This window comes from Misgurnus anguillicaudatus, chromosome 25, assembly GCF_027580225.2.
Source record: "Misgurnus anguillicaudatus chromosome 25, ASM2758022v2, whole genome shotgun sequence".
Taxonomy (NCBI): domain Eukaryota; kingdom Metazoa; phylum Chordata; class Actinopteri; order Cypriniformes; family Cobitidae; genus Misgurnus; species Misgurnus anguillicaudatus.
Window position 1 is genome coordinate 20,921,268 of NC_073361.2, and position 27,872 is coordinate 20,949,139.

Genomic DNA, 27,872 nt, shown 5'->3' on the forward strand with positions numbered 1-27,872 from the left:
CACAAACCGAAACACACTATTGGTCAGAAATCTAAGAAACCTGTTATTATGGTAAATAAACCCCACCCCCAGCGGTCAGTATATCACCGAGTTGATAAACAAAGGACATTTAGTAGAGCCAAGTGAAAACAGCCGGTTTAGTTGCTGCATGCGAGTCTGTTATAGAAGAATCCCAGCCTGACAGCGGAGGGTAATATTCTGGGACGCGAATGAAGAAACTCCTTTTGCTTCACTTCACATATAGAGGACTTGTGAGAAAAGGGAAAAAGAGTAAGAGAAGAAAATGGCCAAGTTTAATTTGCGTAAAGCGGAGCCTAAAGACGTGCCTGACATATTGCGACTCATAAAGGTATACACTTGTTGAACTGCCTGCCTCAAATGCAAATATATATGTGCATCCCTGCGAGTGTCAGATGATGCTGTTAAAACATTTCAAAAATTACCAACGTGTCTTAAAGTTTTGGATGCTGCCCACAATAATTGTACTAAAAATGATTACACATATTATGCTATGTATTTATTGTTTAATAACTTAAAGAAACACACCGATAAAGTACTCAAACATAACACTGATGACTGTTAGCACGCATGAAAACAACCCATGGGCCCACCCAGAACTTACTCCATTTTATCAAGTCAGTGGTCATCGTTCAGTAGCATCTTTTCTTAACTTTTTGTCCTGTAGGAACTTGCTAAGTATGAAGAAATGGAAGATCAAGTCATACTAACAGAGAAAGGTGAGTTGACACGTCCAATGTGATTTCTGTTAATTTATTAGACACTTTACAATAACGTGGATTTATGTTTAGAGCTGCTCGAGGACGGTTTTGGAGACCACCCGTTCTACCACTGCGTGGTTGCAGAGGTGCCAGCTGAGCATAAGAAAGTCGAAGGTAAATTTTATATATATATAAAGGTAACTTTTGTTAAATCCTTGCATGCTTTTAAACAGCACATTCAATCAGTACTGTAATGTTTAAAGTAGTAAATTCTGTAAGGAATTATTAGTTTTCACTTGCAGGTTATTCTGTGATTGGATTTGCCATGTACTACTTCACATACGACCCTTGGATTGGCAAGCTGCTATACCTTGAAGATTTTTATGTGATGAATGAGTACAGAGGTATGAGCTTGTGTGCCATCAAGATATCTCTTATATAACAAACAGTAGGTTTTCCTTGACTAGTTTCATACTTTACATAGGTTTCGGAATTGGGTCTGAAATCCTGAAAACCCTCAGTGATGTAAGTTGCAACGTTATGCATTATTACAGCTCTAATTACAGACACAAATCTATGCATCATCAGGCTGTGTCAACATTGTGTACACCACATAAACACTAGTTTGTATTTTTTTTAAATACATCTCCAGCAACGTCTACAGCTGTACAGTGCTTTGCATTAAATGTGTAAACGGGTGTGTTTTTCCTTATAGACAGCTGTGAAGAATCGATGCAGCTGCATGCATTTCATTGTGGCTGAATCGAACAAGGCATCCATCGACTTTTACAAGCGACGCGGGGCTTCTGACCTCTCGCTGCAGGAGGGCTGGCGACTTTTCAGGATTGATAAGGAGAATCTCTTGAAAATGTCTGCTGAAGAGTGAGCTGGCCTGATGATCCAGTGATCTAGGAGGGACTTGTGACACCCATTCTCAGTTGAAATATATTTTAATAACCTAAATATTGTAGTCTGTGGGCATTAATCCTTTAAATAAGAAGTAACCACTATTTTTATTTGATTATTATTAAAAGGCAAATATTGATACTTTTGTTATTCCTGTTTTATTTAATTCTTCTCATTTATATGCTTTATTAAGTAGTCACTTGTATTCATTTTTGATATATTAAAAAAGTAAAAAAAAAAAACACATCAGCCCCTCCTCCCAGTTTATACCTGAAAGTCATGAGAGGAAGAGACTGGTTTCATTACTTACTAAAGTTAACCATATGATCGGCGCTTTACTGTAAACACGCATGTAGTATATGTGTCCTGGAGGGTGCTTTACTTTGCAGAATGCCCTTTGTTCATGTCCAAAACTAAACCAAGTTCATGTTACACAGGAAAGACTCTTATCAGTGCTATATAATCCTAAAGCTTGTAATAAATATAAACACTTACGTAAGTTTGAAATTTGATCTTTGTTTGCCAGTATTGGAAATCTCTAGAAAAACTCTTGAAATGAAACCAAAGCCATCTGTGAGACCAATGATTTCATTTTACGCTACAATTTCACATAATGCCAAGTAAGATCTTTTCGGGTTGGTCCAAGTCATTATTATTGCAATGAGTATCATATACAACATTTAATACTGTAAGTAAATGTACACAGAACACATGGTACAACCTAAATAGATATTAAAGTGACAAACATGTCAAAAATAAATTAACGGTAGAGATGCTTAGCACAATGCTGTAAGAAATGTCATTGAACAGATAAGTGCATTGACAAGAGAACTGAATCCAGGTACAAAGCATTTCCTTGTAACACTTACTGAATGGTCTCAACTTGATTTTTGGTTCTCTGTTTTCGGTGACTTCACAACCTGTACAGAATGAATGGTAGGGTTAAAAACAAAAATATTCAGGTTTCACTTTAACTGTATCTCAGGAGTGAGAAAGAAAGAAATTACAAAAAAACTATGACTGATAGATTATTTACCTTATCCTTTGATGAAGACTTCCTTCCCAGCAGTTCCTCCAAAGCAACTCGCCCTTCTGAACCCCAGGTTTGTATGTAGTCTTTAGTAAACTATTTACAACAAATAAAAACACACAAATTGAATAAACAGTCATTGCAATAAATTCCCCATTATCTGTAAACTGGTTCTTATTTGAATAATTTCTATAACATTAACAGGTGAAGCTGCATTACTGTTTATATAGTTTAAAGTTTTCTAACACAGGGAGTAGTCTCTTAAAACATCTAATTGACTGAAGTTTTTGGAAAAATTCTCAAAATATCACTCCACTTTGGAGTTTTACACTTATGGGTGGCCACACAGGAAGAAAAGAGGAAGGAAAACTGACTATCTGAACACACAATTCACAGGCTGAATTTCCTCTGGGAAACTGTTATTAATACACTGGGTACAGTTCTGTGAACTAGGTGTATATTAAAAAATCAAATCTGTCTGTCATGAAAGGCCTCCCAAGATTTAGGTTCTATCTATCCGACCATAAAGAACCGTAAACTTGCCCTGGCAATAGAGGCAGCATGTTGTGGGTAAAACATGGAAGCACTCAGCGCCATCAGACCTGTAGGGAAGATCAGCCTTCTTACTGTGCTACCTATTGAGAACAAACCATAATTTTTAAAAACAACATTACAACACAGAACAGATGTTACATTGAGATATTTGTATAATCAGTCGATTCCAGATATTTATTATATGATCAAAAACCATACCTTTTGCTAGATACAGTCCCAGAATTCCAGAGAAACCCACAACGCCTACACTGGGGTAGAACTTTGATGGAGGGTCGTTCAAAAACTCATATATATCTGAGAACAAGAGATAGTTGTTCATATAACCACAAGAAAACTACTAGTACAAAAATACACGTATGTGTTTGTCTCCTTACCATTTACAATCTTTTGTGACGTATTTACACCAGGCTCAACAGTCTTGTAGTAAGACTACGATTGAAAGAGAGACAAATTTAGGAAATGTATCTGATTAAAATTCCTTTTAGTTATGTGAACAAAATAACTTGCCTGTACTTTGTTCACAGCATATTGTGTCTTTTCCTAGAGGGTGAGATTATGACAAACCAAACATTATGGGCTAATTTTTTGTGTGTTTATCTGATTTATGTTGTGAACATTTTTAAAATACATCCCTACAATTTCTGTACAAACATGAGTCAAGCTGACTTTACTTTTTGAATGACATCACTAAACAATTCTAGCAGCCAAAAAAAGTGACTATACCCGACACCACGACACATAGGGCTTTGTAGTTTTCCTCAGGGATGCCACACCCTCCTCAATATGGCCAACCTCAGGCTCCTCATACCTCATCTTAGACTCAGGTGTGGTATAGAGTGACAGCTGGATAAAAAGAGATATTGCAAAAGCCTGTCAAGCCAATGTACCTCATGCTACCCTCCAACACAACTGTCCAGTACAGGAAGTACCTCATCAGTCATCAGGGTGGTGGTATTTTGTTTGGCCTCGCTTTCAGCATAAACTGTAGCTGACACCAGACCAAGGGTTACAGGCACTGCCACAGGCAGCACCAACTGAGAACAGAATGAGACAGAAAAAACACAGAGCTAACTAAAGTCATAAACTGAGAAAATTACATTTAAATATGAATATGCTTATACTCATGTTTAAAAGAAAAATAGTATAAAAGTCCTGCTTAGGTAAGGGAAATTATGATATTGTTTATGATGCTAGTAATTAGTAATTCCAAGCAAGCACAGACAAAATGGCAACATCACAGAATCCATTAATATTTGGATCACACTACGTGTGTATTAAACGCAGTTAAAAATGTAAATGTTGTAAAACCGAAAGCTATTACAGTTAACGTTAGCGTAACGTGATCACTGCTCCATAGTGCGCTAAGCTGCAGCATCCCAAATATAATTCATTTAATGTATAATATCCGCTTCATTGCACTGCATATTTATTTTAATAATTTCTGTAGCTGTAGTGCTGTCACAAAATGCTGATCTGGTATTTAAAACGGATAAACTCACCTTTCCTATTTTTCCAAGATTTGACATGTTTCTAGAGAGCTGCACTGTTACGGCAACACTAAGAGGACAAACGTCTTCTAATTCGAAACGCGTTTCTTATACGATATGAACCATATTACAAATAATATACTTAATATTATTAAAATAACACACTGGGTTTTAAAATATATTTATTAATTTTGCCTTAACATAAAACCACAAATGCGGTATAAAATTAACAACCAATTTAATAGTTTAATCTGCATAAAACTACCAAATATGATTATAATGAAATTTATGAGGACTAGAGTCCAAATAATTTTATAAGTCAGGTATTTCAGATTTAAATGTCTCCTTTTGTTATTCATCCATTGAAATCCCAACTTGTTATGAATCACAGACATATATAGCAGTTAGTAAATAGGTGGTGGTGGCACGATCTCAACATCTTTTGGAGTCAGCGGAGACTGAAGAACAATTCCAAACTTCTCTCTTAATATCTCGGTGATTTCTTCATCTGAAAGATTTTCTGTGGTTCTCGTAGTGTGTTGTTTGTCCTTTGTGGGCAGGCTGGTGACGATCAATTTGCGGCCAATGATTGTGATTCTTCCAGTGGGCAGAATGAGTGAACAGAGAGACTTGCAGAAGAAAAGTGAACTAGCAGACGTCTGATGGTAGTCACACATGGCTTTGAAATCATCTCTTTCACGGGGCTCCAGCGTGAATTTGTACAATTCCGTCCAACAGTTTTCTGCACTCACTGTTGTTGGCTCAGTGTCAGAGTTCATTTCCATGAAAATAAAATTTCCCTGAGATCTAAGACGATACACTCCATGGCTCTGCACCTGGGCACTATCTGTCTCGAGAGACAGGGGGAGCTGGAAACCTGAACCGAACCCCACATCACAGAGCCATCTGTGCCCATCCAGCTTTACCATCATGAGGAAATGGTCAAAGGGAGGTCCATAAACACCTGTGAAGCGATTCCTCACCTGTGCGGACAAAATGGTCACGTCAAAGCCCAACTGAGATAGCAGCCAAGAAAAGAGTCCATTGTTCTCAAAGCAGAATCCTCCACGGCGCATGGATACGATTTTTTCGTAAAGAAGTGGCAGTTCAAGACTGACTCGGCCACCGGTATGAATAGTGAGGTTTTCAAAGGGAACTGTAAGTACGTGATTGAGGTGAACGTACCGCAACGTGTCCAACGTCGGAGGGCATGGACCCGAACAGCCGATGCGTGCCAAATACTTTTGAACATCCATCGTTGGTTTTACCAAGAAGCTTCTAATACAAATAATCTAAATCTTAAGACAAGTAGTGAGCCCTTAAAACGAAAAGAAATTGCGGAAATTGCAACCTTTCAAGGACAAGTTTCGCTTTCCCAGTCTTGTAACTTCGTACTTGGAAGTACAAGGGTCGCGTTTACGATCCTTTCTCATCATGACGTCATTCATAATAATTTTATCTTAACGGCAAAGTTTAAGCTGGTTTTAAGCATGTATGTAGTGAAAAAATAGTAAACGTGCATCATAAATTAGTTGATTAATAATAACTTATCTAGCTTCTGCAATTGCTTCCGTAAACCCAGCCCTTAGGCAACGCCCCCTGTTTTGGCGTCGGCCAATCAGATTTCGAAGATCTCTCTGCTTTCTAGGCAGTATCTACCAACACTCCGTTGCTATGAAAAACATGCAAGTCGCCTTTTTCTCGATAGATAACAAATGAAATTAGTGCCTAGAACGTTTTTTTAATATTAAATAATATATTAAATCATACTACTGAAATATAAAATAACTTTAAAGTGGTAAGTCATGTTATATGCTTATTGTGTGTGCTTTTTAGTTGACGTTGAGTACAAGCTTGCAGTGCTGTGTAAAGAAATAATGAAGCCTACCCGTAATAGATTTACTGAATTGCATTTTGACTGCCTAAACTAACACCATCTTTGTTTCTTCTTGCTTTTTGTGATTACGCATCCTTGTTGTCGTTTAACCAAAGTGATGCCTCCTCCTGAAACAATGTACTGTGCCCAGCAGATCAACATCCCTCCTGATCTGCCTAATATTTTAAAGCAGTTCACTAAAGCTGCTATTAGGACACAGCCACATGATGTTCTGCAGTGGGCAGCTGAGTAAGTGTGCTACTATTTTTCATTCATTTGACAGCTACTTTCTCTACAAGTATACCATCTTGCCCACAAATGCATGCCTTATATATAATACAATATAACAATAGCAACAATTAAACTCTTTCTTGTTCAGCTATTTCTCAGCTATGTCAAAAGGTGAGGCTCTCCCAGTTAAGCAGAGACTGGAAATGCCTGTGGCAACACAGAAAACAGACACAGGGCTTACGCCAAATCTTCTGAAGACACTTCATCAACAGGTATGATCCACTGCAGTGCATTGATGAATACATCATGTGACCTGTCCTGGCGGTCATTTTGACACTAAAACACGTTAGTTGACATACTCGAGTAAAAGGATTTGATAATTTTTCTAAGCCAACATTATGTGATTACATCAGTGATCGTTTGACCAGAAATAAAAAAGTCACATAGGCATTTGCATCTGCTGTACTGTAAGAGTTTTTGATGACATTTCTCATTGTTGTAGTTGGCATCCAAAGAAATCATTACAAAAGAGGAGCTTCTTATAAAGTGGAAAGGCCTGTGCTTACCTGTTGAACAGCTTGACACGATCCTTGCCCTGGGTAATTTCAGTGAAAATATCAATTGGATGCATTTTTTTGCTTTGGGATGCAGCGCTTTGGGTGGGGTGAGTAGCCATCATTGTCCAGTGCTAAATGAAACACTACATTAAAGGAACATGCACACATTTTGGGAATTTAGCTTATTCGCCGTATCCCCTAGAGTTAGATAAGTCTATACATACCTTTCTCATCTCCGTGCATGCTGTAACTCTGTCTGACGCAGCCCCCGCTAGCTTAGCTTAGCACAAAGACTGGAAGTGAATGGCTCCAGCTAGCATACTGCTCCCAATATGTGACAAAATAACGCGAACATTTTCCTATTTATGAGTTGTGATTTGTGTAGTCACACCGTGTACAAATCCGTGTACAAATAACAAGGTCATGTTAGACACAGCCATCTTTTAACAGTAGACATACTGGAAACTATATTCTCAGAAGGCGAAGCACTGCTACCTGGGCAGAGTGACCCGCTCGCAGCACCCGAGAAGCCCCCTGGTGAGGAGCAGAGAGTTCGGTCAGAGTTGTCAAATCACTCCGCCCAAGTAGCAGTGCTTCGCTTTCTGAGAATATAGTATATATACCCAGTATGTCTACTGTTAAAAGATGGCTGTGTCTCATATGACCTTGTTATTTGTACACGGTGTGACTATACAAATCACAACACATAAATAGAAAAATTATTAGTTAATTTTTTGTCACTTATTGGAAGCAGTATGCTAACTGGAGCCAATCACTTCCAGTCTTTGTGCTAAGCTAAACTAGCGGGCTAGTTTAAATAAGCTAAATTCCCAAAATGTGCGCATGTTCCTTTAAAGGTGCAATAGAATAAATAACTGTATTTTCCTAGGCATAGATGAATAATAAGAGCTCTATACATGGTAATGACATATCGTGAGCCTCAAATGCATTTGTTTCCTAATTTTTATGTAAACCTTGTGCACGCAAAAGACCGCTGGAAAACAGGCCAATCTCAACATAACACTGACTGTGACATCACAGTCAAGATGTACACACCCAACATTAAACAAAACAAATCCTAGGGTTGTAAATGGACTTGAATAAAGTTACATACCTTCTATGTAAATATCAAAGAACAATTCTTTGTACAGTTGCATTCTTTGGCACCTTTAAAGATATTGTGCAGAGTTTATCTCCAACCCTACTCAAACACACCTGAAGCAGCTAATTAGGGTCTTTCTAAGCACACTAGAAACATCCAGGCAGGTGTGCTGAGGCATGTTGGAGCTAAACTCAGCAGGGCATCAGAGTTTGGGTATCCCTGATGTTGTGTGTTGCTACCCTTATTTTTCAAGTAGGCAGAGAAAATTCCACTGACTGACTCTTGGTGGCAGCATTGCATTTGATGTGTTTTCATCATTTTATCTTTTGAAATTTGAACAAGGACTAATGAAACAGAAAGATAGTGTGATAATCATAATTCGTGTGAATCTAAATGGTCTGGAGAAAGTGTAAGCTGTGAAAGAAAACCCACACTACACTCAACTCAAAATAAATCTGCTACAAAATGCCATAGATTATTTATTTTAGCTGCATGGTTCCATAAAGATACTTAAAAATCCCAAAGAACATTTTGGTCAACTAATGTAAATAACCTTTTAGGACCTTGTGTACTGCTGTTCCCACAGACCATCACGAGTGCTTTGAAACATGCATGCGATATACTGACAGAGGACCCTGAGACTGCAGAAGCTCAGATTCCATTCAACACATTTGAGAGTTTGTACACATACCTGGCCCATCTGGATGGAGAAATTCCTGAAGAACAGATAGAAAGTTTCTTGTTCAGTCTACAGGAGCATGCGTGAGTGTACACACACACATATACATTCATTTATAAATTTATTTTATATCTAAATATGAACATACCATATAATTTAGTTGTTATATGCAATTATAATTACTGTACTATAAACTAGACGGTTTCAGCAGTAACAACATAAACAAGCGGCTTTCGTGGTCAACACGTAACTTCCGGTAAACTCCGCTAAGAATAAATAACAACAAAGTACTTTAAAAGTAGTTTATTTATATAACAAAAGTAAGCAAAATAAACAACACATAGATTACATAGGAAACTGAAACATTTGTTTTTTCGATGAGGTATTTGTTTAATAGTTCAGTTTCAGCAACTAGTCAGACCATTAAACAAACAGAAACCGGAAGTGAAGCGTAATCGTAGTATTTAATAGCATTTGTGCAAAAAGCTCGAATGGAATATCCCAAATGTGCCTAAAAATAATACTTAGCCAACCTTTGGGGTTTTAATGGGCAGTACTGAATTATAAATAAAAATTAATTTAACAGTCCTGAACATAGCTCTGAACATAACCCTAACCCACAGTAAGTACATGTGGTTAGTTACACTGGTAGTACTGTAAGTGCACATACATTCTCAGAAACAAAGGTACAAAAGCGATCACTTAGATGGTACCCTGTAAAAAGGTCCCATTTGGGTCCAGATATGTATGCATTTGGTACCAATATGTACCTTTGATGTACTTAATATTAAGAAGGTTAATGCCACAGTAACAGCTTTTGTACCTTTAATACTGAGAGTATAGTATACAATTATGTGTAACTGATAAATGTGCCCCTAAAGCATAGATATAAGGATGTTGATGCTAACACAGTAAGAAATGAAATAAGTCATAGCATAATTTAATGTAAACCTGTAATCATATCATCATAATGGTTTATATTTTACATGCCTAATGAAAAACAAAATGGTATGATCAAGCTGATCAATTACTGCAAGTGCTAAAACAATAATGAAGGCAGACGGAAAAAACTAAGTTGTTTCAGGGTTTATTACTGTTTGTCTTTTAGTATGAAGAGAGATAAAGAGACTAAAATTAATTGCTGTGGTTCTTTCATGTCTTGTTATTACAATGTACACCTGTGAAATTACAAAACTACTTGAAACTAATTCAGAAGGCACATATTTCATGAAATAAAGCATAATAATGTCACAAGGTTAAGTAGGTTGTTAAATAACAAAATGCTGGAGCCAACAACGTCATCATTATTGACTTTGCTAAAATAAAGCTTTAATCTAGGACTGTTGACACACGCTCTGTTCTTTTCCAATGCAATGTCATGGTAATATGTACGTATTTAGCAATCGTATTACTTTGCACGACTACATTTTTACATGATTTGCTTTTCCCCTGTGACGTTGGGTTTAGGGGTTATTGTGTTTTTTTATCATAATCATGTGTTTTGAACGATTTACTTTATACAAATTAGCCAACTCGTAAAATAGATATGAATTCCTGTGAGATCAGGCTGGCTTTTCCTGTTTACGCCACAGTATACTTACAGCACCTGTGTTCAAAGTAACATCATTTTAGATGTAGAAACAGCACTTTTCTTTTTCTCACAGACTTTACTTCCTGTTACAAACCACATAACAAAATAGACAAAATGTCCATAATTTGTTAATTACATTTTATTGTCTCTATGGTCTCCTTTAAATTCAATTTCAGTAACTGTATGGTAAAAACTGAGCAGGAAAATTGATAAGACTTTTAGGTACTTTACAAGTCTGTGTGTTTTCCACTTACTGTCAACCCAACATCAACACAATGTGAACTCGCAAAGAAAGAACACATAAACGCACAGGCACACATACAGTATATGGACTTTCAAAAGGAACGTTCATGCCAATTAATTGACTTTTCTTGCTTTTAGAAAACAACAAGGAGGAATGGTGCTACCTTCAGATTTTATAGACATCTGTAACAAGACTAACTAGTCCCTGACAAATGGATCTCATACAGTATGCTGACATAACTTTCTTGTTGATGCCTAATGTGTCCTATCCTGTATATTCTGATTAAAACCTAATAAATCCTCAAATGAAGCTTGTCTGGAATGGCGTACCAAAAGTGAAAGACAGCTACAAGTAGGACACGTGTATTTGCATGCTTCCTTGAGAATGATCTGTGTGATGAGCTTTCAATTTCGATTGTGACACACTTCCTTTCTACAGGGGTTTTCTTGTGCTTCTTTCTGTGAGGCCACGTGTATTGCTTCTATTATTCCCCTGATGTATTACAAAAAAAAAAAACTGTAGCCTATACTGTATATGACAAGAACTGGACAATAATAACCGCATTATTGTCCTTGTCCATTTTATTTTTTATTTTGAAGAAGCAGTGCTTTCTGGCTTACCAATTTACAACAGTGCCTCATTTGATTAATTCATTTTTAGAAGAATGGGTTATTTTGGATTCACATGTGGGTACCCCACCCTCACAAACCCCCTATTTTTTTAATCATTTCACTTGTAAACTATGTTATTAAATAGTTAAATGATTGACCGTTTTTGTAATCTTATCTTTATAGCCTACTTTTAGACAAACAACCCTCCCTAAAAATAATTACAAAGTCCCATCATCAGTGAGATGGACGTTGCTACTGTTTTTACTGTTCACTTTCTAGTCTTCATCTAACATATTGTGGCATGATTCGCCCACATCATCACCACAGTTGATAAAGTCTTCTGCCACCATTAACCAGTTGCTTTTAGATAACGTACATTAGATTCCAAGATTAACTTTTACTCAGTTTGGAATTCACCGTACTTTTGATCAGCTCTCTGGGGAATTATCAACATAAGCAGCATCCCAGAGTGCTGAGCTAATGTAAGTGTCTAAGCCAAAGTAGCCTACATCAGTGGTTCTCAAACTTTTTCGAAGTGTGTCCCCCCCATGTACGGTGGACCCTTTGTGGCCCCCCCTAAAGAAAATGTATGACATAAAACATTCTAAAACATACAATTTGAATTAAACAAAACTGATTAAATTATGCTGTAGGTTAGTAACCTTATTCAAACGATCACGTTCACAAAATACACGCAAGACACTCCCTTAACAGTACTGATTACGCATAAGCACAACTTCTCGTCTAGATCCGGTCGTGATGCACCAGCGAAACTCCGCCCCAGTGTTTACAAATGTGGTAAAAGAGGACCGTTACGTTGTTGTATGTCAACTGATACTAATTAATGTCTTTGTGTCAGTTTATTGTTTACAATGGTCCGCAAATGTGCGTTTTATATATGTAACACGTGACCTCCCTACGTCACGACGCATTTACGTAAGGTCGCGCTGGACCGGATCTAGACGAGAAGTTGTGCTTTAAAGAGCATATTTGTTATTTTTCTTGTCAAAAATGACAATCGTTTTGCTAGATAAGACCCTTATGCCTCGTTTGGGATCGTTTATAGTCCTTTGAAACTCCGTTGAAAAAAACTGTTACGTGTTGAGTTAAGTGTTAATTGTTGGTGTCTATTAAAGTCCATTAAAATGAGAAAAATCCTGCAATGTTTTCCTCAAAAAACATAATTTCTTCTCGACTGAACAAAGAAAGACATCAACATTTTGGATGACATGGTGTTGAGTAAATTATCTGGATTTTTCTTTTAAGAAAATAGAATATTCCTTTAAATACATGTTGTAACGATCTTCGCATGGTGCGCCCACGAAAAAGAAGTCACAGGCCCCCACTGGATTTATATGTAAATTTATGTTAAATTAATGTATTTTATCAAATGTCATAAAACTGGGTCCCCCCTGTGACAATCTTGGCCCCCAGTTTGAGAACTACTGGCACATGGTTTTTCAGTTTCAATAACTGGAGAGTGGACTTAAAGTGAGATCCCTTTCCCACCCTCACACAAATGAAACTTAAATTCTCTCTGTACGGGCAGTGAAATGACCATTAAGCCAGTTGTGTAATAATGACTCATTTTTGGCAATAAAGAAATGATGACTTGTTTTAAAAAACAATGGCATTTCAATCGAAGACAGGCATCTATTGAACACAAGCAAACCAGATTGTATAAACTGTATGTATCGCAGCTGCAAGTGAAAGGGATGGAGCTCAAGTGGTGTTCAGCTGTACGGGGCTACTAATTATTCACAGCAATTATGGTATTTATCTTACAACTCCAAGCAAAATGTTTGGTAAAATGTGTGATTTTAGTGAGAATGTGAGTGCAACTTTGCTAATATAGATGAAGTTACATGATGAAGGGCAGGTAAATAATTTATTTTGACAGAATAAGACAACAATTTTATAGTTGATTGGTAATAAATGTGACCCAGCCTGTGAAAACCACAGTCAAAGTCATAGTATATCACAAAAACAGACTTTAGCTGGGTTTTTACAGGCATGGTCACAAATGTATGACGTCAGACATACAGTTTTAACTTTCCTGAACATTTTAGATTCAGAATATGAATTACAATTTTAAGGGCTGCGAAGAACAAAGACAACAGAGACTTTCACATGTTCACAGTTTTTAAGAAACACCAAGACTAATAAGTGAAAATGTTTAAGGGGTCTTTGTTTGGAAAATTTGATAAATTCTCTACAGGATGGGACATCCCCAACACAGTCATTAAGCAGAGGGGAAAGAGCCACAGTGACGATAAACAAAACTCAGAAACATTTCTCAGAAACAATGTATAAAATTAAACAGAGGAATTCACACAAAACAGTTTTGAACATTAAATCATTTTAAGAGCACTGAAGGATTCAGTCACTAGAACAGGGAGAGCGAGAACGAGAGAGAGACACACCGAGAGAGAGAGAGAGAGAGAGAGAGAGAGACACGCTCTAATCGGATTATGGAAGCAGATTTATGCAGCGCACGCGTCTATTCCCCTTATCTTTTGGGGTTGTCAAGCGCTTCAACTCTCCATGCTTGTTGGGAGCGTGACGAGAAGTTTTTCCAGGAAAGATATTGCGACAGTCGGGATTGTTTTAAGTTACAAACAACTGCAAACAATTATTGCTGGGAGATTTCACTTTCCACGTGAGTTTCTGAAGACTGTCTGTGGGTGTTACCACATGGCATTCGCAAATGGAGTTATGAAGAAATACATTTTTAAAATCAGTTTATAAATTATTATTTAGACGGGACGATAATGTAGTTGATGCACAATGACGACGCAAACGCTTCACAGATCTGAACCACAGTTCAGGGATTAAACTTTGTTTATAAATGAAGAGGATTTGTTCATGTGGTTTGAATGACTTCAACATGTCCACATGCAGCCAACGGTGAGGGGGGCTTTCATCCGCATGACTTGAGCATTTCATTTTACAGGGGTTAAATGGTTTTGATAACAGACAGCAGGGATGGTGGCGGCTCATCTCCAAGAAAAGTTAAACCGAGCAAATACACTGCAAGTATCGGGAACTCCGCTCAAATCTATCCGACTATCGTGGAGGAGCCACCTGATCGAGGCAATGATGATGATGAGTATCTCGGATCGTACGAGTCGGATGTATACGACGAGGATGAATTCGAAGAGTTGGAGGATTTCTCGGAGCTGCCGGACACCAGGAGCATCGCCTCAGATGATTCGTTTTATCCACCGGACTTTGCCGATTCTAAACGAACGCCGTCACCGGAGAGTCCGCCAACGCTGCCTCTTTTCCAGGCGTGCTTCAACAACAATGCGCTTACAGTCAAATTTAAGATTAGACAAGGAGTTACAGAAGAGGAGGTTCAGGAGACGGACAAAAACAAGAGAGTAAGTATGAATGAATGTCACTGAATGACGTTTGTGCAAAGTTGAGAGAAAAAAATATTGGCTTACCATAATTTAACTGTGGTATTTGTGGTAACCACAGTAACACATTTACCATGGTTTCACTGCAGCCTAATCACATTTTAACCATGATATTTATTGAAACCTGGTTAATGGTTAATTTTCATAAAAATTGACAACGTTCAAAATATATTAAATAGCCCCTTACAATACAGAAACTATTTATAGTAAAGGCACAGTAACCACATATGTACCATTGTCTCACGACAGTACCATAGTTTAACCATGATATTTGTAGTAAAACTACGGTAATACAAATAGTAATCAATCTGGAAAGAGTTACTTTTACTATAATAAAACTAATGTTAATTTTTAAAAGAGTTAGGAATGACCAATGCACATAAAATATAAAAAATAATAATAAAAACACAAACATTGTTGATCATCATCATGTACTCAGGGGCGGATACAAATTTATATCAAATCAAATGCTTGTAGATTAAGAATGCCACACCCCCTAATGCCATAGCCAAATCACATGGTCTATAAACTAGTCTATTGGCTATATTAAGATAAAGGGACACGCTCCCCCATATGTCTTTCCTTAAAGGGGACATATGAAAATCTGACTTTTCCATGTTTAAGTGCTATAATAGGGTCCCCAGTGCTTCTATCAACCTAGAAAATGTGAAAAAGATCAACACAGTAACTTAGTTTTGGTAAACCATTCTCTGCAAGCATGTAAAAAAATAGGTAATTAAAATTTGGCTCCCCTTGTGATGTCAGAAGTGGATAATACCGCCCCTTAATCTGCACTATCCAACCACGGCACTGCTGTTTAGTGCATAGATCAGCTCATTTGCATTTTAAAAGACACAGTTTTGCTCACACCTATAAAAAGTGGCAATTTTAACATGTTATAATAAATTATCTATACGGTATTTTGAGCCAAAACTTCACATATATACTCTGGGGACTATTTGACATCTTAAAAATGTTTTGTGAAATGTCTCCATTAACTTCTACTTCAATCGGAAATAAGTAATCTCAAACAACTTTATGAGTTCTGAAATTTCACATATTATGTCACATCTTTAACTTAGAGTCATTTTTGCACCAAGCATGTTTGAAAAGCTCTCCCCCTGTCTGTTCTGGGATGACAAGCATTGTTGTGTTGCCTGGCACTGTAGACTGCTTCAACAAGAAGGGCAGCTTCATAAAGGCGTAGTGTTATCTACTTATGACTTAGTTTAGTTGTCCCTGAAAGTTGTGATAGAGGAAAGTATTTTATCTTTACATTAAATAATCTTATTTAAGTATAATCAGCTATACTAATAATAATTTAACTGAATAATTAAAATAGGTAAACATGCATTTTGTGATCACATATCACAGTTAAGTGTTGTTTGCATGGAATCTGCCAAATCATAAGCAGGCATTTTCACAATACTTATTATAACTAAAAGCACTCCATTGTTACCCATGCAGTGTAACTGCAGCAATAACAATAACTTTTAAGGTATGCAAGGGCTCCCAAGAACCCTTGCCCTTATTAATGCCTGCCATTCACATACTGATCCAACAAAAGCAACAACAGCTGAAAGTTGGTCTTTGTTGTCATTTGTAAATTTAAGCTAATCTTTAGATGATCAATTGTACATAAACACCAAGCGTTGTGTTTCAGGTTTGTTTCTGTGACCTCTAAGGCATGTGTTCTGGGTTAATCACAGTACAGATGTGAAATGTGAAACAGATGTTGAAGTGCATGCATGTAATGCACAAACAGCTTGTAGGCGTTTTGGATTTAATAACGCAGCGATTGTCACAAAAACAAGTCTCCTGCGTGTATTCTTTACAAAAATTTGTCTCACTCCCAGTGACATCACCTCCCTTCGCTTTAGGCCTCTGAAGCACTCAAATTTAGTTTGATATGAGAACCAATTCAATCTGATGATCATGTAATGATTGATAACCGACAGGGCCGTTGAGCAGTGGAATGTCTTTGAGGTGTCTGACTTCTATTCACATACGTTCCTCTCTTATCTTTACCTTCCATCACTCTTCAAGACAGTCCAGGGTAACAGACACAGGATTTCCCCACTTAATCGTTCCAGCATGTGCTGTGTACATCTGAGACCATCTCTGCATGGTGTAATGCTGTAAATGTAGTCATTAGCAGATGAGTCAGTGTGCTTTACACCCCTTCTTGGCCCGAATGACATAGCAAAACTTGTAAATGCTTAGTTGGATGTGACTCTGGCGAATTAAGTTGTGTTACATTGTGACATAAATGTGTGTTTATTGGCTCATTGGAAGAAATTTTCCATTTTATGAATTCGATGGTGGAGGGCCTCTGACTTTTGAATGAACTGGTAATATCATTACAGGATATGGGAAAAAATAAACATGAGAGGCCATCTGCATTATCCATTATACACGCACTTGACCTCTAACATCCTGTTTATCATGCAACTGATGTGAATATAGGAATACATTCTACTTATATACAAACTTGTGACTGGATAATTTGTGATGGGAGAAAAAAATCTGTTATCACTAAACCGTAATACCCATAAGCTGCAGCGTTAGATAGGACTGCCTAGCAGGGAAATAAATGTAGGCAGCTTAACTGACAGCCCTCTGGCAAATACAGGGCCTTTCATTTATATACTGCTGTGCAGGTAGAGCTTTCACGTCAAGATCGGTTTGTGCTCAGCGTTGATGTAATATCAAGTCATCAACGGGACATCTGTGGAAGGATGCTACCCATTGACCTGTTTTCAGGCACTCTAATGATTCAGAGCCAGATTGACGTGATATTATCAAATCCAGGCCATCTTGTCTCTGTCATGTTTTTGTGGGTCAGTTTATGCTTGAAAATGTTTAGTCCAACCAGACTGTAATGTATATATACAAACTCTGTCTGCTCTCCATCCCAAAAGTGTTTTGGGCAACTAACATACTACTCTAAAGACTATTCACACTATGGGCAGACTAGATGGTTAGGTAGGCTAGATAGATGGCTATGTAGGCTAGATCGATAGGTAGGCTAGATAAATAGGTAGGCTAGATATGGGCAGGTTAGATGGATAGGCTGGATAGATAGGCTGAATAAATAGGCTAGATAGATAGGGTAGAGAGATGGCTAGGTAGGATAGACACATGGCTAGGTAGGGTTGATAGATGGCTAGGTAGGCTAGATAGATGGATAGGTAGGCTAAATAGATAGGGTAGACAGTTTGCTATGTAGGGTAGATAGATGGCAAGGTAGGGTAGATACAGTAGATGGCTAGGTAGGCTAGATAGATAGACTAGATGGCAAGGTAGGCTAGATAAATAGACTAGATGGCAAGGTAGGGTAGATAGATGGCAAGGTAGGCTAGATGGCTAGATACATAGACTAGATGGCTAGGTAGGCTAGATAGTTATGTAGGCTAGATAGATAGCTAGGTAGGCTAGATCGATAGGTAGACTAGATGAATAGGTTGGCTAGATATGGGTAAGCTGGATGGATAGGCTGTATAGATAGGCTGGATAAATAGGCTAGATAGATAGAGTAGACAGATTGCAGGTAGGGTAGACAGTTTTCTATGCAGGGTAAATAGATGGCAAGGTTAGATAGATGGCTAGGTAGGCTAAATATATAGACTAGATGGCAAGGTAGGCTAGATAGATGGGTAGGTAGGCTAGATGGCTAGATAGATAGATGGCTAGGTAGGCCAGATAGCTATGTAGGCTAGATAGATGGCTAGGTAGGCTAGATGGCCAGATAGATAAACTAGATGGCTAGGTAGGCTAGATAGTTATGTAGGCTAGATAGATGGCTAGGTAGGCTAGATCGATAGGAAGGCTAGATGAATAGGTAGGGTAGATATGGGTAGGCTAGATGGATAGGCTGTATAGATAGGCTGGATAAATAGACTAGATAGATAGGGTAGACAGATGGCTAGGTATGCTAGATAGATGGCTAGGTAGGCTATATAGTTATGTAGGCTAGATACATGGCTAGGTAGGCTAGATCAATAGGTAGACTAGATAGATGGCTAGGTAGGCTAGATCGATAGGTAAGCTAGATGAATAGGTAGGCTAGATATGGGTAGGCTAGATGGATAGGCTGTATAGATAGGCTAGATAGATAGGGTAGACAGATAGCTAGACAGATGGCGAGGTAGGGTAGATAGATGGCTAGGTTAGGTAGATAGATGGCTAGGTAGGCTAGATAGATGGGTAGGTAGGGTAGACAGATTGCTAGATAGGCTAGACAGTTTGCAATGTAGTGTAGATAGATGGCAAGGTAGGCTAGATACAGTAGATAGCTAGGTAGGCTAGATAGATAGAGTAAATGCCAAGGTAGGGTAGCTAGATGGCTAGGTAGGCTAGATAGATAGACTAGATGGTTAGGTAGGCAAGATAGTTATGTAGACTATGTAGGCTTGTTCAATGCGTAGGCTAGATATGGGTAGGCTAAATAGATGGCTAGCTAGGCTCGATTGATAGGTAGGCTAGATATGGGTAAGCTAGATGGATAGGGTAGATGGATAGGCTGGATAGATAGGCTGGATAAATAGGCTAGATAGTACCTATGGCTAGGTACACTCTAAAAAAAGATATGTTATTTTCAACCCAGCTGCTGGGCTCGTCCCTTTTTGACCAAACGCTGGGTTGAAAATAACATATCTTTTTTTAGAGTGTACCTAGCCATCTATCTAGGTTAAAAATAAACCCAGCACTTCTTAGAAGTCTAGGTTTGATAAATGACTAGATAGTTGGATGGATGTAATTAAGCACAGTAATTAAGATTATACATTATTTTTCATTCCACCAAATAAAAAAATGCTAGGTAAGCATTCTTTTATTAGTTCTTTTATTAGAACTATCTTGGAGGCTGTATCTTCTCTTTAAAGCTGACATTAAAAACAAATCCTGTTACTCTTCTTTTAAGTAATGACCCACAAGGCTAATCCTTTCTATTTAAGGAACAAACCAGGTCACAGATTACTACAACACATCTTTCTTTAGACTAAAACCAGGATGAGTATATGTCACATAGGTGCCAAATAAGAGAAGAAGGTTCAGTCATAAATTAAATTCCAGTGTTAACTAAACTTAAGATGACATAATTCCCAATGCATAAAGCTTTGCATGACGACACAATGCACAAAAGCAAAACAATAAACCTTTAACAATTACAAGGATTGACCCCTAAAAGCACTATGTAGCAAGACTCATTCAACTATATTTTTAAACCCAGTTAATTTAGATTAAATCTGAGAATCATATAAGGTACAAAAGTTGTACCTTTTTGTCACTGGGACAGTACCTTTTAAAAATGTCCCAATATGTAGCATGTACAGATATGTACCCTTAAAGGTACCAATATGCACCTCTGAGGTACCAGCATGTAGGTACAGAAGTGTACTTTTTGAAAAGTATATCGCCATAATAACAAACTTTGTACCTTAATGTACCTTTTTTCTGAAAGTGTACATTGGTATAGTTTCCAATTCACACTTACATTTAGTCATTTGTTGAGATTGTAGAAATTGTGTCAAAAAATGTATGCTTTAACATGCAGCAACTAAAAGTGTCTCTGTTTTATTGTCATAACCGTGTGAATCGAGTATGTTGAAGGTTTATTTTTAGTCATCTACCTCCAGCAGTGTGTCAAAGCGATGAAAGGGCGCTGCCACGCTTTTCCATACCACTACTGTTCACACTTATACAAGGCTGTGGAGAGCAAAAAATGCATGAGAGGCCTCGACAGGGGAAAACAATAGCGAAATCAGTCTCACTGTTTCATCGTGTGATCCCACTGAGCAATCACTTTATTGCAATTTTGCAGCTATTTAGGTACAGGGTCAGATTATAGGGCCACAACATCTATTTCGTATAAGCACTAAAGCAAGTTCAGACCTTACCACATAGGTAAGATGTGTATTTATTTATATCTCCTATATTTTACAGGTTACAGTATTCACAATTTGCATATACAGCAAAACAGCATTCACAATTTGCATGTACTCTGTGTGGCAGACGCAGATGCAAATGCTAGGTTGGCTTCCATATTGAACTCTGGAATTTGTCTCATTTATTTTTTTTAAGGGTGGTCTCCACAACTTATGTTTCTAACTCTTTTTTCTTACAATATAGTTCTCATTTTATATCCCCTTTAAAAATCGCCACGTTTAATTTTGTTTAAAATAGGGAAAATATGGAAGTGTTTGGTGGCTTCTAAATTCATCCCTGTTTGGATCCTAAGGAATGAATGGGGCTAGGCTAAATGCTAACACATTCATGACACGCTGTACAAAGATTAAGTGCACACATTGAAAAAAGATAGGGATGTATTAATTTGTATAAGTTGAGGTAAGAACATAGTAAAATATTTTAAAACGGTGGTGTTTTCCTTTAAAATAATAATTTGAATGCAAATGTTCAAAAGCCTCGAAATCCTAAACACTTTTACTTTTTTTTACAATTTCACAGTTTTTCTCTTTATGCTTATTGATGACAAAAATGACCATAGGCCTATTGCTGAAATCTATTTCAGAATTGTCATTGACATGCAAAGATTAACAAAAAAGTAACACTTGCGATCCTGGATATTTTTTGCTTTTCCAGTATCCATGGAGTCTGTTTTCCTCACAGTTACCAACTTACACATCCACACTAAATTCCTGGAATTGAATTGAAGTGGAAAATCTTTGACAGTAACCTTGTGTGTACTTGTTGACTCTACAGACTGGACTAATAGTGGCATGTTACCAAGGCTATGTGGACGTGGTGATCGCTCTTTCACAGTGTCCTTACCTGGATGTGAACTGGCAGGACAACGAAGGCAATACAGCCCTCATCATCGCTGCTCAGGCAGGTAAGCACCACTGATTCCTTGCCTCATTACAATAAGGACAAACAGCCTTAGTCCAATCTAATCCTTTACAATACAAACAAGTACACTGTCAAAACAATAATGTCCTTAAGCTGTCACTAGGGCACTACCCTTTCAAAAGGTACACTTTAAAATTTGTACCTCAGAAGTACATATTGATACCAAATGCATACATATGAGAAGCTCAATGCAAAACGTGAAAAAAAGTGTGTCTGACATGTTTTCATTTTTTATCGTAATGGATTTTGGCAACAAAGCGGTATTTCTAAACGGCCTGAGGCTGGATTAAGAGGGGTTAAAGTAAAAGGATATGATGAACGTAAATTAGGTGCCCAAAACATTTGTTAATATTATTATCTCATTTTTAATGTGGGTGACATTTAGCGGCTTTGTTACCTGAGCTCCACATGGTACATATCAGGACTTTTTTAGGGTACTACACCAGTGTCAGCTTTTTCTGACAGTGTAGAAAACAATTTCTCATTTATAACAGGACAATAAAACTATTAACAATAATTCTTACTGGCTATTATTGATGCACTATTAGAAAGTATTATTAGGAACACCATACTAATACTGTGTAATACTTTCACCTTCAGAACTGCCTTAATGGCATTGATTCAACAAGGTGCTGAAAGTATTCTCTAGGAATGTTGGCCCATATTGATAGGATAGCATCTTGCAGTTGATGGAGATTTGTGGGATGCACATCCAGGGCACGAAGCTCCCGTTCCACCACATCCCAAAGATGCTGTATTAGGTTGAGATCTGGTGACTGTGGCGGCCATTTTAGTACAGTTAACTCAATGTCATGTTCATGATACCAATTTAAAATGATTCGAGCTTTGTGACATGGTGCATTATCCTGCTGAAAGTAGTCATCAGAGGATGGGTACATGATGGTCATAAAGGGATGGACATGGTCTGAAACAATGCTCAGGTTGGCCATGGCATTAAAAGGATACCCAATTGGCACTAAGGGGCCTAAAGTGTGTCAAGAAAACATCCCCCACACCATTACACCACCACCAGCAGTCTGCAAAGTGGTAACAAGGCATGATGGATCCATGTTCTCATTCTGTTTACGCCAAATTCTGACTCTACCATCTGAATGTCTCAACAGAAATCGAGACTTATCAGACCAGGCAACATTTTTCCAGTCTTTAACTGTCCAATTTTGGTGAGCTCGTGCAAATTATAGCCTCTTTTTCCTATTTGTAGTGAAGATCAGTGGTACCCGGTGGGGTCTTCTGCTGTTGTAGCCCATCCGCCTCAAGGTTGTGTGGTTGTGGCTTCACAAATGCTTTGCTGCATACCTCGGTTGTAACGAGTGGTTATTTTAATCAAAGTTGCTCTTCTATCAGCTTGAATCAGTCGACCCATTCTCTTCTGACCTCTAGCATCAACAAGGCATTTTCGCCTACAGGACTGCCGCATACTGGATGTTTTTCCCTAGAAATGGTTGTGCGTGAAAATCCCAGTAACTGAGCAGATTGTGAAATACTCAGACCGGCCCGTCTTGTACCAACAACCATGCCACGCTCAAAATTGCTTAAATCACCTTTCTTTCCCATCCTGACATTCAGTTTGGAGTTCAGGAGATTGTCTTGACCAGGACCACACCCCTAAATGCATTGAAGCAACTGCCATGTGATTGGTTGATTAGATAATTGCATTAATGAGAAATTGAACAGGTGTCCCTAATAATCTTTTAGGTAAGTGTAATTGTGTAAAAAGTGTAAAAGTGAAATTTGAATTTTAAGTGAATACATTTATTGACTAAAAATCTAACAATAGTGTCTCAACATTCAAAGTAAATGGAAAAGACTGGGAATACATTTAAAAAACTGCTTCTGCTTATTGTAATTAGTAATGAACTACAGATTGTTTTAGAAAAATTGATGTTTAATAGCTTCATTGCTGAATTGCAGGTTACATCACAATCTGTAACTACCTACTCAACTACTTTCCCGGGCTTGATATTGAGAAAAGGAACTGCCACGGGTTCACCGCTCTGATGAAAGCTGCCATGCAGGGTCGAGTGGAATGTGTCAGAGCCCTTATGTTGGCAGGTACTCAAATCTCACAATGCTATAACTGTTCAGATATGACAGAAGATATGTACAGATATAATCACACTATAGTAGCTTGTTTGCCGTTATCTTGAAGCCCAAATCTTTCTGTAGCTCAAAAAGTGTTAACAGGGACCAAAAGCTGTAAAGATCTAAACAAAGATTAAATACACAATCATAAAAGAAGTGTCTCATAGTGATACATTAAATGTGTTATAAAACCTCTATTGCTATCTGAGTTAGATTATAAGATAAAAATGATTTCTGCAGAAGAATGAGCTTTAACTGCAGTCACAGCTGCACATTTGTTTTCTTCATTAGGAGCTGATGTGGAGGCCAGAGACAGCGGAAGGAAATTCACCGCACGCGAATGGGCCATCTTCACAAGCCGATATGAGACGGCCTTTGTTATAGGCCGGCTGATGCAACAACCGTGTCCCGAGCAGTTCTCTGACGCTTATCGACCCGAGTGGCCGCTTCTTCCTGCGCTGGTGGCCAAAGCTCAGGCCCCCAAAGGCTGCATTCAGAAGATATCAGAGACACTCCGTAACTTCTTCGACATCAGTAACGTCACCGAAGCTTCAGAAGACGGGGTTCTGGATCACATGGTGCGCATGACGACATCGCTGGGCAGTCCGTTCATCGCCATCGCATCTCGAACCGTGTGTCCCAGCAGCCCGCCTTGTGTGGGTAAACGCCGCTACGCTGTTCAGGAGATCCTAAAAAAGCAACGAGCCGAGCAGCTTAAAGTACTGGGGCCAGAGCGCCTGGAGAACTACAAGCGTCTTTTCCAGAACTCACGGGTCATGCTGGTACCCAAATCCAAAGATCGCCGTGCTAGTTTGCAGCCCCAGGCCCTTACGGACACCTCCGCATCTTCCGATGCCCTCCGAAGAGGGAGTCTGCTCCCCCTACACCTCCTCAGAAGGAGCAGCGTGAGACCAGGTGTGATGGTCCCCAAGGTTAGAATTACCAAGGCACCCACGCCAACCTACGTGCCGGAGAAAGTGCGACGGAAGAGCAGCTGTATAAACGGACAGTTCCTTGAGATCCCTAAGTGGAGATATAAGGAATTGAAAGAAGAGAGGAAGAAAGCAGAGGAAGCGGAGAGGAAACGGCTGGAAGCTGCAACAAGGCGACATCTCTCTACTGGCAAAAGGAAATCACTGTGACTCAGAGTGCAGACACTGCTTATCATACTTGAAATGCAATTTTGATTATGTATACTAATATATTTTTATATTTATTGTTTTTTTTAAAAGATTGTCTTTTTGTAATGCTGAATGTTGTGTGCTCAAAATTAAGCGAACTAAGTGGACAGCTTTAAAAGCTGATGCTAAAGGTTGTTTACAGCGATGCCATAAAATAACCATTCAGTTTTTTCTTACCTTTTGATAATATAAAACACATTTTCTCACTACAGTTTTTGTGAAACAGACACTTTTATCTAATGTTAAAGGTTCTTTATGGGACCATACAGGCAAAAATGGTTCTTCTATGGCATTGTGTTGCAAGAGTGTAAGGGACCAGTTTCAACAAGCAAGCCAACCACAAAGTCCCAGGTCAGCTAAAACAGGCACACTACTTTAATACAACATTGTGTTTACATTCTTTAAAATAATGGATGAATATTCCATCAACTCTTTACTACAACCTATGGAGGGATGTTAAAACCGTAGCATCATGAAAGTATTGAACAAAAACAAATGTACCTCTTGGAAATTTTTTTACTTTTCCCAAACATTGGTTGGATGTTTTGGGAAAAGCAAAACTTATATTTGCACATGTTCCAGAGGTAGTCATTTCAAGGCCTAATGGGAGAACAAATAATACTAATTCAGCCTCCTCAAAAACGTATATAGTAAAGTCCATAACTTTAAAGGTCCCATTCTTTCTGTGTTTTTTAAGCTTTAATTGGTGTTTACAGAGCGCAATATAACATGTGTTCATGTTTCACGTGTAACAAAATGCAGTATTTTTCACACAATTTACTTATAGCACTGTTTACTGTCCTAAAAACGGGCTGATGTCTTCCTTGTCCCTCCTTTAGAAATACGTATCGAGTTCTGATTGTGTAGTTTGTTGTGATTCGATAGCAGCTAAGCTTGCTGTTAGCTTAGCTGGCGACTGACTTCAGTCTGTGGGAGGAGTTTAGTCAAAAAACAGCTCTAGTGATGTCATTAAAGCAGGAAGTAGAGGGCTGTAGTCCAAACCGGCTGTTCGCTGTAGGCTTTGAAAGGCGAATTCTGTTAAAGAAAATATATCGCCTGGCAGTGAAATTTTGAGCTTTATCATTTTACAGGTATTATTTATGCTATTATAGCAACATTACACACTAAAAATGGGATCAGAAAGAATGTGACCTTTAAATAAAACTCTAAAGGGACCAGTAAATCAACCATTAAATGACTGATTGCCAAGTACCAGTGCTGTTTGTTTCCACTTGTCATTCCTACTTGACCATTGTATCCACACTCTCAAAATGTACAAAAGTTGTCACTGGGACGGTACCTTTTTAAATAGTCCTTATATGTAGCATTTTGGTACAGATATGTAGGTCTATGAGGAGTTCTTTCCGGAAAGCTGGAAATTCTCGTAATTGGCAGGGCAGCGTTTTCTCTTAATTGACGAGTTATCTCATCAATGGCGGGGAAAGAGTTAATACCACAGTGTGGCATTGCAACTTTTGATGCTGCAAATTGCTTAAAGGGGTCCTATTATGCAAAATCAACTTTTACGAGGTGTTCGGACATAATGTGTGTTGGCAGTGTGTAAAAAAATCCACCTGCTCCTTGTGTTTTAATCCCCATTAAACCAAAGCAGTCTCATTAGACATGCCGTTTTGATTCTCTTATCAATGTGATGTCACATTGATAAAGCCTCCTCCCACTAATAGTCCTGCATTACCATAGTTTCCACCATCAGCGAGTTGCACTCTGTCCACTAGATACTATTGTCTCAGACTGTATTAATCAGATCTATTTTAACTAAAAGAGCTCACTGTCTGTTTGTAAGGAAGTAAGGAGCTGTAGCTCATTTGCATTTAAAGGTACAGCGCATTTTTGCTCCCACCCAAATAGTGGCATTTTGGACGTGCTATAATAAATTATCTGTGGGGTATTTTGAGCTGAAACTTCACAGACACATTCTGGGCACACCTGAGACTTATATTACATCTTGTAAAAAGGCCAAACTAGGTGACCTTTAACGTGTGCACCTTATTCCTCCTGAATGATCTTCCAGTACTGCTCCAGAATGCTCTGATCAGTTATGCACAGCCGAAGACAACAATACAATATCCGTATTTAAACATATCAGCAAATCTCAGGTATAAAACAAAACTACTAATTCAGGAAGCAGAGCATTTAAAATACCTTTAAGTAATCTTCTCAACAGCACCACTGTGCCTCTTTGTCAACACTATATAGACCAGTGATGGTCAAATGTCAAGTTGCCCTCTTCTCACAAAACAGCATCTCACTCTGATACCCAAACTTAAAATATGTAACAAATTGTAATAAAAACTGCTTTATCCACATGTATTTGTTGAGTATTGTATGTCTTATGAAGTAATTGCACATGTAAAGGTTAAGGATGGGCCTTTGTAAAGCTCTTAGTAATATTGAGGTCACTGGTTATAGTGTTACAGACGCTGACAGGACTTACAGATCTTGCATGGTCAGCGTTTCTTACAGAACAACACAAAGCTGTTTTAAGGTCAATGATGCGCCATCTACTGGAGAACAGCAGCAGTGATCTGGGAATTAATTGTGACAGAGTTGACAGCCTATCAAAAACAAATACACTGCAAAGGGTTGAATGTCAAACAAACCAAAGTACTATAGGGTCACTCTGAACTTAAAGCTCCCGTTCTGTCTGTGATTTTGAAGCTTTGATTGTGTTTATAGTGGGCAATATAACA

The 27,872-nt window shown here is 38.2% G+C and overlaps 5 protein-coding genes across 9 annotated transcripts; 3 read left to right on the forward strand and 2 right to left on the reverse strand.

The window, feature by feature from the left end:
• Positions 1 to 100: 100 nt before the first annotated feature.
• Positions 101 to 1,766, forward strand: sat1b (spermidine/spermine N1-acetyltransferase 1b). The gene is made up of 6 exons (XM_055182713.2): positions 101 to 349; positions 686 to 737; positions 810 to 893; positions 1,022 to 1,123; positions 1,204 to 1,244; positions 1,435 to 1,766. The coding sequence occupies exons 1-6, from the start codon at positions 284 to 286 to the stop codon at positions 1,603 to 1,605; spliced, it is 516 nt and encodes a 171-aa protein (XP_055038688.1). The 5' UTR covers positions 101 to 283; the 3' UTR covers positions 1,606 to 1,766.
• A 355-nt stretch (positions 1,767 to 2,121) lies between these two features.
• Positions 2,122 to 6,279, reverse strand: apoob (apolipoprotein O, b). 2 transcript variants are annotated; one of them, XM_073863739.1, is made up of 8 exons: positions 6,086 to 6,279; positions 4,140 to 4,244; positions 3,934 to 4,053; positions 3,585 to 3,750; positions 3,409 to 3,504; positions 3,199 to 3,290; positions 2,662 to 2,751; positions 2,122 to 2,545 (listed from the first exon to the last, which is right to left on the reverse strand). In XM_073863739.1, the coding sequence occupies exons 1-4, from the start codon at positions 6,143 to 6,145 to the stop codon at positions 3,640 to 3,642; spliced, it is 396 nt and encodes a 131-aa protein (XP_073719840.1). In that variant the 5' UTR covers positions 6,146 to 6,279; the 3' UTR covers positions 2,122 to 2,545; positions 2,662 to 2,751; positions 3,199 to 3,290; positions 3,409 to 3,504; positions 3,585 to 3,639. The 2 variants fall into 2 exon arrangements, with proteins under 2 accessions (XP_073719840.1, XP_055038683.2); XM_055182708.2 differs by lacking the exon at positions 6,086 to 6,279 and adding an exon at positions 4,710 to 4,831.
• LOC141348948 (arylamine N-acetyltransferase, pineal gland isozyme NAT-3-like) lies at positions 4,867 to 6,042 on the reverse strand. Its single transcript, XM_073863738.1, has one exon. It carries the CDS (start codon positions 5,951 to 5,953, stop codon positions 5,102 to 5,104), a length of 852 nt encoding a protein of 283 aa, XP_073719839.1. The 5' UTR covers positions 5,954 to 6,042; the 3' UTR covers positions 4,867 to 5,101.
• Positions 5,684 to 11,286, forward strand: ropn1l (rhophilin associated tail protein 1-like). 3 transcript variants are annotated; one of them, XM_055182711.2, is made up of 6 exons: positions 5,684 to 5,825; positions 6,690 to 6,822; positions 6,953 to 7,076; positions 7,307 to 7,468; positions 9,050 to 9,225; positions 11,115 to 11,286. In XM_055182711.2, the coding sequence occupies exons 2-6, from the start codon at positions 6,692 to 6,694 to the stop codon at positions 11,176 to 11,178; spliced, it is 657 nt and encodes a 218-aa protein (XP_055038686.2). In that variant the 5' UTR covers positions 5,684 to 5,825; positions 6,690 to 6,691; the 3' UTR covers positions 11,179 to 11,286. The 3 variants fall into 3 exon arrangements, with proteins under 3 accessions (XP_055038686.2, XP_055038684.2, XP_055038685.2); XM_055182709.2 differs by having other exon boundaries at positions 5,716 to 5,855; XM_055182710.2 differs by lacking the exon at positions 5,684 to 5,825 and adding an exon at positions 6,285 to 6,495.
• A 2,803-nt stretch (positions 11,287 to 14,089) lies between these two features.
• On the forward strand, positions 14,090 to 27,432 carry ankrd33ba (ankyrin repeat domain 33ba). Of its 2 annotated transcripts, none has more exons than XM_055182719.2 (4): positions 14,090 to 14,971; positions 21,731 to 21,860; positions 23,810 to 23,950; positions 24,248 to 27,432. In XM_055182719.2, the coding sequence occupies exons 1-4, from the start codon at positions 14,549 to 14,551 to the stop codon at positions 25,120 to 25,122; spliced, it is 1,569 nt and encodes a 522-aa protein (XP_055038694.1). In that variant the 5' UTR covers positions 14,090 to 14,548; the 3' UTR covers positions 25,123 to 27,432. The 2 variants fall into 2 exon arrangements, with proteins under 2 accessions (XP_055038694.1, XP_055038695.1); XM_055182720.2 differs by having other exon boundaries at positions 14,092 to 14,971; positions 24,272 to 27,432.
• Positions 27,433 to 27,872: the final 440 nt, after the last annotated feature.

Coding starts and splice junctions, on each gene's coding strand:
- sat1b (XM_055182713.2), top strand. CDS start 284: ATGGCCAAGTTTAATTTGCGTAAAGCGGAGCCTAAAGACGTGCCTGAC. Junction 350..685: donor ACATATTGCGACTCATAAAG/GTATACACTTGT, acceptor TTTGTCCTGTAG/GAACTTGCTAAGTATGAAGA. Junction 1,124..1,203: donor TGTGATGAATGAGTACAGAG/GTATGAGCTTGT, acceptor TACTTTACATAG/GTTTCGGAATTGGGTCTGAA.
- ropn1l (XM_055182709.2), top strand. CDS start 5,828: ATGAATAGTGAGGTTTTCAAAGGGAACT. Junction 5,856..6,689: donor TGAGGTTTTCAAAGGGAACT/GTAAGTACGTGA, acceptor GTTTAACCAAAG/TGATGCCTCCTCCTGAAACA. Junction 7,077..7,306: donor TGAAGACACTTCATCAACAG/GTATGATCCACT, acceptor TCATTGTTGTAG/TTGGCATCCAAAGAAATCAT.
- LOC141348948 (XM_073863738.1), bottom strand. CDS start 5,953: ATGGATGTTCAAAAGTATTTGGCACGCATCGGCTGTTCGGGTCCATGC.
- apoob (XM_073863739.1), bottom strand. CDS start 6,145: ATGAATGACGTCATGATGAGAAAGGATCGTAAACGCGACCCTTGTACT. Junction 4,245..6,085: donor CTTGTACTTCCAAGTACGAA/GTTACAAGACTG, acceptor TTCTGTTCTCAG/TTGGTGCTGCCTGTGGCAGT. Junction 4,054..4,139: donor CCACCCTGATGACTGATGAG/GTACTTCCTGTA, acceptor CTTTTTATCCAG/CTGTCACTCTATACCACACC.
- ankrd33ba (XM_055182719.2), top strand. CDS start 14,549: ATGGTTTTGATAACAGACAGCAGGGATGGTGGCGGCTCATCTCCAAGA. Junction 21,861..23,809: donor CATCATCGCTGCTCAGGCAG/GTAAGCACCACT, acceptor GCTGAATTGCAG/GTTACATCACAATCTGTAAC. Junction 23,951..24,247: donor CAGAGCCCTTATGTTGGCAG/GTACTCAAATCT, acceptor CTGCAGTCACAG/CTGCACATTTGTTTTCTTCA.